Source organism: Colossoma macropomum, unplaced genomic scaffold, assembly GCF_904425465.1.
Source record: "Colossoma macropomum unplaced genomic scaffold, Colossoma_macropomum, whole genome shotgun sequence".
Classification (NCBI taxonomy): domain Eukaryota; kingdom Metazoa; phylum Chordata; class Actinopteri; order Characiformes; family Serrasalmidae; genus Colossoma; species Colossoma macropomum.
Window position 1 is genome coordinate 19,069,473 of NW_023494786.1, and position 10,940 is coordinate 19,080,412.

Sequence of the window (10,940 nt, forward strand, 5' to 3'; positions counted from 1 at the left end):
CAAGCTTCAAGATAGCTTGTTCTATTGTAATGTACTTTTTTCCTTTAGAGTTTGCACAATCCTAATTGGTGGGACATAAACTTTCATTACGTCTTTAAATTTGCTTGAATTTGTTGCAGGATTTCTTTATTGAAATGACTAACATTAATGTGTGGTGTAAAATTGTACTGATCTAGGATCTGAATTGCCCAAAAGCATCTTAGCACAAAGATAATTCTTAAATAGTAGAAAGAACATCACACTGAACAATCTCCCTACCAGTTAGAATGATCTTAACACTAAGATGGGAAACTGATTCCAGGAGGATAATATTCTGTCCTGGTAGAACTGTGGTAGTTAAATTGTTCTAAAGTAGAGATTCTACCTAGAGTTTTACATAAGAAATGTAAAGAAGGACCATGACTTCACTTCATTGGACTAAATAACTGTTACTGTTATAAGCCTGTTCTTACCCAATTTTGTCTCCAGTGTAGTCATGACAAAGTTCACCCACTAGTTAGGTCCTTCATCAAACCATGCTAACAAGCTGTGAGGGTGAAGGACTGCATGTGCTTATGAGTCACATAAAGCATCACTGATCTTGTGTGTACTGTTGCTAATGCAGCATCATTGAACAGCTCAAAGCACTTGGAGGAGAATGTTAACTGGTTATTCTGTTTTGTCAGCTGTCGGTTATCATAGTGAGTGATGGGGGAGAAAAAGGGCCCACCCCACAAGAGTGAGGCCAGTTATGCTCTCTTGGACTTCCAGTCCTGGATTGCTGTGGCATCGTCAGGGAACAAACTTGCCACTTCCCAATGACAGGGCCCAAGCTTATCCTTAATGCGTTATCAAGTGTAAATGGAAACTTCTTTGTTGCTCCTTAAGACCTTGTTTGTTAGTTAATGTGGGGACATTGAATATTACATTTTGTTATGCTCAATTTAATGTTTCTTCTTATATTTACTTTTTAAACATCAAATCATGCACTGATCATAAATCAAAACAAAACAAAACAAACAACAACAAAACCCTGTTCCCTGATGACTTTTTTTTGTTAAGTTCACAAGAAAAACAGAACACAAAATATCAGTTTACATGACCATTAGTATCTCATTTCATGTCTTCCTTTATCTTTGCACACTTGGGCTTTGGCCTACTTTTCCACAGTGTTCTCTCACTGGGGCTTTCTGTGTTGTCGCAGCACAAAATTGGATACGCAGAAACATTTAAAAACTGTATGCAGCAGATTTGAGGAAATTATATTAGAGTAGTGAAGTTTTTAACTCTGTTCTAGCCTGTTAAGTTGTTGTCATCTACAGTACAGTGCATAAATCAGAGACCACCCTACATTCATTTAATTTACAGTGAAAACGGCCATTGTGTACAAGTTATTATGTTTTACATATGAGATAATGCAAATGCGAAAAATGAGACTAACAACTGGTCAAGACCTGGTAGACCATCAAAACTGCCACTGGCTGCCACTGTTTGTCTACAGTACTTAAAACTCCACACTATGAGTCTGAAAGGATGTGTAGCTGTCAAGAAGCCCTTACTGAGAAAAGGAAAATTCTCAAATGAAACAAAGAGGCTGCTGGTGTTCTCAGAACAATGGATTGTCCATGCCAGACTTCAGCATCATTAATGTATTGAGTAGTGTTTAATGGCCATTTGGAAAATAACTAAAAGGGTGGGCTCTACTTATAATGGGTTAATCATTATAATTATTTTATAATACAATTATTTATAATACATGGCATGACTTTGTAATGTGTTTAATTATGTCTGTAAATTGTGCAACTGTGTCCCCACATCCGTGCATCATATTTGTGGCTTAATACAAACATGTAAATTAAAGGAAACAAAGGGTTAACAAGAGGCATAGTGTGGCAAAGCGAGGGATGGAAATGAAGAATACAACTAATCCTCCCAGCTAGAGAAAACCTTCATCTAATCCATTTAATGTAAAATGACTAGAAAGGTTGGCCGAGCCAATTCACTCAGCAGTTCACTCTAAAAATAAAGGTTCCATGTTGGCTTGAACAACCTTTACATTGTGTAGTTCTTTGAACTTCAGAAAAGGTTCTTCACACTCACACATCTCATTTACGAAAAAACTTCTTTAAAGAACTATTCACTGAAAGGTTGTTTTGGGGAACCAGAAGGTTTTTTTGTGGCATTGCTCCATCGAAGACGCATTGAAACCTCTAAATTTAACAGTGTAAAATGCAAACCATCTTCAGAATAGCACTTTGTTGTTAGCACCCAAACAACTGGTGGAATGCTGATACGAACTTGTATGAGTGTGCTTGTTCAGAGGACTGTACTGTAGGAGTCACATGATGTGCATGAGATTCCACATAATACACGTCCCACTTATTGCTTATTATCACTGGGACAAAGCCACAAAGGTTCTGCCCATTCTCTCACCTAGAGGAAGCAAGAGGTGGAGTCAGCCAAGGCTTTATAGACAAGTCACCTCCACCTGTGGGCAAACATCTTCCACACAGTAGACATCAGAGAACATCCACACAGAGCAGAATGAGAGGTAAGACTGAGAACAGACCTGTGAAGTTTGGTGAGGTAAATAGGCTGATTTGGTGTCAGATGATGTAAGGAAAACGTTGGATTTCCTTAAAAAAAGTTTTAGATGTCAGCAGATTATTTCTCTGTGTGGGAATTGGAGATATCTATTCAGACCATTTAATTTGATGCTATAATACACTAGCATGGCATTGCTGTCCAAATGTGGATCTCCATTTTTTTATTTTGATTTTTATTTTTCTACATCATTTCAACACAGCAGCTGCCTTTACATTGTTTGAAAACTGCATACTGAATGGACCAACAGAAATGGTCTAAAATTAGTTTGGATGAAATATCTTTACATTAATTTACGTTAAATGGAAGAAAGGTTTTTGAAAAGTTACCATTTTGGAGAGATATGTTTTGAGTGATGATGGCTTAACATCTAAAATATTAGCTATACTTTTTTGAAGTACATTTCTGGTAAAGAATAAATGTGGATTGCCACCTCTAATGAGTGACTTTTTATGTATGACTGTGTTCTCTTTCCTAACCCAGGCATTGTGTTTCTGTGTCTGCTGGGGTGCTCCCTTGCTCAAAACTTGACATACTCTTGGAATGGCCCTGGAGCTTCCAGCCAGGTTGACCCCAACACTGCCAATGGTGAATTGAATGAGAGATAATTCTTTAAAAAATTAATTCCTTGGTTAGCATGCTAATCAATGTAAGGTAGCCTTATCCGAACCCAAAGGCACTTTGCCGACCTCAAGTAATGTCGGCTTAAATGGAGTCAAACGTTAGTTTGCTAACCTAAGAAATGAGCTTTGTAGCGTACCACCTAGAAGGACTTTAGACTGACTGTATGATTTTCCACCTGCAGCGTGTCTGACTGACACAGAGACCTGTGGCTGCTGCCTGATGCAGAAACAAATGTGGAGGATGGAGACTTTCTTCAACATGAGCCTGGCCGAGCTGCAGAGGGGTCTGGAGAGAGCTCAGGGTGTTCTAAACAGCATGCGCTGTGAGCAAGCCTTCTTTCCAAAGTCCACCCATATCCACATATATCTAAACCACCCTCACAAAACAAACGCTACAATAGCTAATAACAAATGACATCCTGCATTATACTCAGCATTATACAAAAGAAATCCCCACAAATTTCCATTCTTTGTTAGCCATGTTGCTATGTGCTCTTTTAAGTAGGTCGATGTTCTTTATTACTGACCATCCCTCTCTTTCTGCTCAGCCAGCCGCAGTGCTTTCTCAGTGGCTCTGACCGATACTCGCCGATGTGTGGGTCCCAACCGTGCTGACGTGGTGGTGCAGTACCAGAGTGTGTTTATTAACCTGGGTGATGGCTACAATGTCAACACTGGTGTATTCACAGTCCCTCGCTCTGGGGTCTACACCCTGGCCCTGACTGTCTACAGTGATGCAGGGGCCGCCGGGGTCCTCCTGGCTGCCTGCGGCCGCATACGCCGGAATGGCCGTGTAATCGCAGCACTTAATGAGTACAACACGCAGGACCAGGAGGACAGCGCCACCGTCGTCCTGGCAGTACAGATGCAGGCCGGGGATAAGGTGGATGTTATTCTCCCTGCCACCTGCTACCTGTGTGACGACAACAGCCACTACAACACCTTCAGTGGCTTCCTGCTCTACGCCACTGACTGAAACCCTCTAGTTCTCTCTCAAATTTGAGGTTGAGAGCACTAAGTCTTCACTCAGTTCTGTGACCATATGTCTACTCCATTACACATTGTAATTTGTCTTATAGGTCCTCATGACCCTTCATAATCAGCGCTATATATTCTCCTCCAATGACATAAATCTCTTGGGCTTTCCTGTTATCACTGAACTCCAGGATCAACACAATAGCCCTATTGTACAGTGTGCACTGTAAATGGACCTCTAACTAAACAGTTTTTTTCTTTTCCTTTTTTTAATCATTAGGCTGATAAGTAAATACCTGATTGTCTGACTGTGATGTTGGTGACAGAGCATCAAATGTGTCTATCCAAGTGAATTGGAAATAAAGCTGGATAAACTATAGAAAAATATTTCTGCATCTGATAATTGTGGTCATATAATGAAATATGATGTATTTTATGACAGTTTGAAAAGTATAAATAAAAATGAACATTTCAGAAAATCAACAATACAACCTATAATTGTGCAATCAAGGGTTTTAATAGTCCTCTCTTTGCTGCAGTAACAGCCTCTACTCTCCTCTGAAGGCTTTACACTATATGTTGGAACATTGCTGTGTGGATTTGATAGCATTTAGCCACAAGAGCATTAGTGAGGTCAGGTACTGATGTTGGATGATTACTTCTGGACCACAAATGCCACTGCAACTCATCTTAAAGGCTCCAGAAAAGACAAATCCACACTTGTCATAGGCTCATATGTGGCTGTTTCAGAGCATCCTATTCTGTTAGCAATGCTTTTCCATGAAAATAACCCCAATATACAGTATGTGTTATAAACTGGACCTTTAAGTAAACAGTTGCTCAGTTTCTACTTTTCCTTTTAAATCATTAGCCTGTAGACTAATGTTTGATTGTACAAATTGCTGAAAAAACCAAATATGTTTATACAAGTGAATTAGAAATAAAACTGAATAAACAACAAAACTCATTTTTACAGTTTAGAGTTGTAATAGGTATTCAGTGATGCTCCATCACACTGAGATCATAGTTCTACTTTGGGCATGGCTTATGAGCATCTAATTCTTTTGGTAATGCTTTTCTATGTAGATTATACAAGCTGTGTGTGCACAATTGAACACAGCAATGAGTGCACCTTAACTAGCTGAATTCACTAGCCTGAGTCTACAAACTATTGGGTGTATCTCACTGTTATATAGCAACCTAGAGGTCACTTTGTTGTACTACAAGTGCTTTCACATAATAACAAAACCCCTACCAGAGTTGAGGAGAATTTCCCAATATGCTGTTCTAAATGTGTTCAGTAATGTATTCCATTACAATACATAAAAAGGAAAAAGTATTCAGAATATATTTAGAATGCATGTAGAATACATCTCTATAAAGTACATGAGAAGCATAAGAGTGACACTTCTTGGTAAATGCTCCAGTGGACCCACACAAAACTTTAATATAATGTGTTTTATGAGTTGGCTAGAGACAAGCCTCTAAAATGTAAATGTATAAAAAGTGTGCAGTTTTATTTGGATACTATACACTCTGGAATATGGGTACAGTTTTTCCACTTTAACTGTCTTTTTTCCAAGTAAAGTGGTAGATGGTAAAGGTTTAATTCGACTGTCCATTAAATGAGCTTAGCAGTGCTGAGATAAATAGATTTCATCACACATTTATCAGTCTACTCATGCTTTAGCAAGAACATCAATGTTTGCAAAGCAGCCTTTTTGTTGAGCTCTTCCTGAGAGTGAGTCTAATGAGCATGTTTGCTACATGTTGTGGACTCATTTTGAAATATTTCATATATAAGCATTGATGGGATTTCTTTTTAAGATTGTCATTTTTTTGTACAGTAAGTAGGTATTCTAAAACTCCAAAAATATGTATTCCTTTACACCCCAACCCTACCTCTTCACACACTGTTGGTGAGCTCAGAGGACAACTGTGGGGCTGAGGTTTCAGCATAACTGATCTTCTGTTCGTTGCCCTAACCCTCCTATTGTAATTCAACTTAGCCTGTTACAAGAGATAAGAAACAGCTTCTCTTCGTGGATTAATCCTCCGTAGATCTCTGTATACAACTGAAATAGATCCCCAGGCATGGTCCACACCCTTAGCTGAGATCAGACTACAAAACCAAACCCTGAACCTACCTCAGAACACCGGCACTGCTGATCAAGAGATAGAACTAATCAATGTGTCGGCAATAAAAGGCAATGCTTGAATGACCACACAACAATGGCTGGCATTAAAACACACCCAGCATGCACTCCAAATCTGACACAAGATACTGGTGTCCTGATAAGGCATATTATATTTGAGAATAACAACAGAACAATCACACCAAAAGTGTTCTGCACTCCCAGTGGCCTCCATGGGACAGGTGAGAGGCACGGTAATGGGCGGGAAGTTTTCCCTGTCCTATTTTTCCCTCTCTGCCATTCTCACCAGCCCATACAAAGGCTGGACAATTCTGACATTAAAGCCTCCGAATGCATAAGACAGGGTGCACTCTGAGTCTGATGAAATCTCATAGACTGACCTGCAGCAGTTCCCTCAGTTCATCTGCTCCAACAGCTCTCCAAGTCACAGTGAGTATGAGGACAGGACTTGGTGTAGGATGACCACTTTTGACAGTTTACATACAGACAAGAGGCGAATGTTTAGAATTAAATGCTGGGCACATGCTCAAAATGAACGCTGCGTCATATTTTATGCTTTTATTTATGTTGTCTTGAATTCGACACTGTACATGTTGACAAATGCATTGATATAATTTGATTCAAATGTGCACATCATTTCCATGTGAATAAGATATAAAACATTAACATCATTTTGTCTTTCAGTTTACTAACTTTTGGCAGTAATTGTGTTGATGTATACTATTTTCAACTGGAAATTATGTTCCCATTTGAATCAATTATATTCAATACATCATTTTCTTTAGTGATATATTAACACTAGCCTCATATATAGGACTCATAAATAACTGCTAAAGTAAGATGAAAGTCATCTTTGTAGTCTTATAAGAATGACTGATCATTATGGCATGCAGCTGTGTAGACACAGTTACGATAATTAAACCTTGAACAAAATAATATTTGTGTTAACATATAAATGCAACTTTATGTTCTCATAAAAATGATATCATCAAAAATGAAATATTAAAACTCTATGGCTTTATATCAAAGAAAGAAAGATTCTGTCCTTAACCTGAAGATGAAGACAGCTGCAGTAGCAGTTGTGGGCCTGCTGGGGGCGCTAAGTCTATGCTTAAGGACAGAGGCAAACACTGCTTGGGACCTTGTACGCCAATCTGCAGGTGAGTCACTTCTTCTTGCTACTGAATCGTTCTCAATATTATTCCTTTCAGGAATTTGCGACCACAAATTCACACAAATTCAGCCAACCGTCGCAAAATTTGCAAGGGCTCGCAATTTTGTCCAATTGCTACATTATTTCAACTTCAAATGTGTAAATAAGTGCTTTGACAATTATGTTAAGCAAGCATCTTTTGTGCTACATACAGTTACATTTGACAACGTATTTTAGCTAAAGAGAAGGCAAACCAATTCCTGAACATATTACATTAAGAGCAGGGTGGAATTTGATGTATGCAATGCTTTTTTGAGCTGCATTAATTTGAACTGTGGTTATGGCTTACTGTTGTAAAGTACATTAGATGCTTTGTTCAAAGACTAGTTCAGAAAGCCTGGGTGACAGGATCATCTAAATGAATATCAGTAATGATTGACAAGTACCCTGATGATGATAATGATGCTTCAAAGGAGAACAGAGAACCAGAGAGGACTAATTTACTAAACAGCTTGCTTAAATGATATGTACATGTAATTTTTTATTCTCGTTTACTGTTAAAACAATTGATTATGACAAGGTAGTAATAAACTGGGTCGGCCACAATCTTGATGAAAAAAGAAAATAATGTGCTAATTATTTAAAAAAAAAAGTTTGAGAGCAAATATTTTTCTTATTTTCCTCAAATATTGTGATCATTTTTATGTAAGCAGTGACATTTTATTTTAACATTATTATGTACAACATAAAATAATACAATCTCTTTTCTTTAAATTTAAAAGTGTTAAAAATTGTATTGTATGTTCTTGTTTCTCCCTGGTTTTTATTAGAAACCAAGTAGGCTGCATTCAAAACAAGTTGAAGAAATACATCAGGCTCACAATCATCACAAATGTCTAGTTATATTGTAACCCCCAGCCCCCCCAAATAAAATACAAATAGTGCATCAAATATTGAGAAAAACATCTTCGCCCACATTGATCACAAAAAGTCTGCTTTGGTTAAGACTAATGCAAAGAATTGCACACATATTATCGCAGATATCTGCATATACAATCTACAAAACTGTAGAAATCACAAGTTCCTCTTTTTATATACACAAAAGACTTTTAGAAGAATTGGCTTCGAAATTTGTATTGAGATTACTCTGATCAAAAAGAATGTCAGTGTCTATCTCTACACTATCCTTATCTTTGTTTTCTTTGCTCAGCGAACTGGACAGGCAATCTGCCTTGTGGTGGCTGGGACTGCGACTGTGAGTTCAGGAAGCCGAAAGGCTGCTGCTGTGTGGCGAGACCACTGTTTGAGCTGGAGGAGGCTACCTTCATGCGGATGGTGGGCTTATGGGAGGGCTTGACTAGTCTCAATGAACAGATTGATGAGGTCACAGGTAATGGTCATTCTCTTCCTCACTAACCCACACATGCCCTGAGGGTTTCCAGTTGCTTAAGGATTGGTTTTGTTGATTCATAAAAGCTCAATTCATGACATTTCTAGTGATTTCCCCACCCAGTAGCTGCTTTGTGTTTCCTTTCTCTCCTCTGTACTAGGTGGACGTAACATAGCATTTGCTGCTTTTTTGTCCTCGACACCTGGATGTTTTGGGCCTTTCACTAGGAACGTGTCCATCCCTTACCAGAACATCACTCTCAACCAAGGCTATGGGTATAATGCTGCACTAGGTAAGCAGAGACTACCATCAAACTACATACTATACACACAATCCACAGTTTTACAGCTTGCTTGAAAGCACACACAGCAAGTACATATCATCTAAACATTTTTACAATTTTTATTTTTCTATGATCATTTCAGCACAGCAGCTGCTGAACACTTTAAGTGAAAATCTCATCATGAATGGACCAATAGAAATGCTCAAAAATTGCTTGGGATAAAATCTCTTTACATGAACATTACATGGAAAGAATGTTTCTGCCTTTTCCTGTAAAGCTGCCATTTAGAGACAATATTCATTGGCTGGTTTGGAATACAAGAAGACACAGCGTTTGTGCTTTCTAACAATAAATATTTCAGAATTATTTCAGGTATATTTGATTCATGCATTTCACAATTTCACAATTCTTGCAGCTATGCTTCTGGCAAAGAGTCAAATTCACTTAATTTCTCTTTATGCCGAATGTAGTCGATCAGCCAAGAAGTTTGCTTCTTTAGTTTTGCACTGGAGATATGAGGCTAAAGGAAGCTCGTATACAATTAGCATCATCTAAACTACACACCTCAAACCATGTCAAGTTGTTAAGTAATATCAAATAAATATGCTTATGTGGTTTCTGACATGATATGTTCTCCAGAAAATGTATAAAAGTACATTATGTAGCTAAAAACAGTAATAGTAGCCATCTAGAAGCCTATCATTGTCTATACCAATGTCCATTTTAATAGAAAACAATACTGGTGGGCTATGAGCTTCATAGCTGCTTGGCTAAACTAACAAAGCTAAGTTTGGACAGCAAACATTTCTTAACTGACCTGGTCCATTTGAAGCATAGAAGAAATTGTGTTAATTCAATTTTTCGCCCAACTTTCTTTAAATGGTAGGTGTCTGAAAACTTGAAAGGTAATGAAGCCTGAAGTTCTGAGAGAAGAAAAATGATCCTATTCTCTCACCAACCACTTCCCAAAAGCAATCACACAATGCCCACCAATCCACTGATATTCATCCTTATGCACACAAAGCATGAGATGACCTGATATTTGATATTGTGATCCTGCACAGGTGCTTTCACTGCTCCTCGTGCGGGCCTCTACTCCTTCAGCTACACTGTGTACTCCAACGTTGGGCCAGCAGGTGAGCGCCTCTACCACAAGGTGCAGCTCATGAAGGATGGCCAGGTGATCGCCTCCTCCTGGGAGGACAACCGCGAAGACTCGGAGGACAGCGCCACACAGACGGTGCTGCTGCAGCTCAAACAAGGCAACCAGATGTATGTAGAGCTGGTGTCAGGCAGGTTTCTGTGTGCAGACATGCAGGGCTACAACTCCTTCAGTGGATTCCTGGTCTACCCGCTCGCTGATGTACCAGTGTGAGGCTGGTAACTAGCAGGAATGCCCAAACACTATTTTCACAGCCAATAACGATAGCAGAGTCAGCACAAAACTGGCCCTACATCTCTAGAGATTACTTATTGTTTTGTGTGATTATGATTGAACTATGAGTAAAACCACATGATGCAGTACACATTAAAGTGATATTCAGCAGGGGTACGCATTATGACTACATGCTTTAGACAGTCCGTAAGCAGCAACAATCAACATCAAGTGAACAAGCTTCACAGTAACAAGTAGCTGATTGGTTGTCAGCCCAACTTATTCACTTTTCCCCCCTATAATTTCAATTAAACCTGACTAAAAAACATTGTAAAATATTCCTTTTTTTGTGGCACTACTTTTTTTTGCTGGTGCATTTTGTCTGTAACAACTAGCAAATTA

At 38.7% G+C, this 10,940-nt stretch overlaps 2 protein-coding genes across 2 annotated transcripts; both read left to right on the top strand.

Annotated features, from left to right (window-relative positions):
• The first annotated feature begins 2,423 nt into the window (after positions 1 to 2,423).
• cbln20 (cerebellin 20) lies at positions 2,424 to 4,664 on the top strand. Its single transcript, XM_036599205.1, has 4 exons — positions 2,424 to 2,530; positions 3,067 to 3,171; positions 3,389 to 3,529; positions 3,755 to 4,664. Exons 1-4 carry the CDS (start codon positions 2,524 to 2,526, stop codon positions 4,180 to 4,182), a joined length of 681 nt encoding a protein of 226 aa, XP_036455098.1. The 5' UTR covers positions 2,424 to 2,523; the 3' UTR covers positions 4,183 to 4,664.
• Positions 4,665 to 6,642: 1,978 nt separating this feature from the next.
• Positions 6,643 to 10,940, top strand: cbln18 (cerebellin 18). The gene is made up of 5 exons (XM_036599217.1): positions 6,643 to 6,766; positions 7,367 to 7,497; positions 8,701 to 8,880; positions 9,041 to 9,172; positions 10,228 to 10,940. The coding sequence occupies exons 2-5, from the start codon at positions 7,395 to 7,397 to the stop codon at positions 10,536 to 10,538; spliced, it is 726 nt and encodes a 241-aa protein (XP_036455110.1). The 5' UTR covers positions 6,643 to 6,766; positions 7,367 to 7,394; the 3' UTR covers positions 10,539 to 10,940.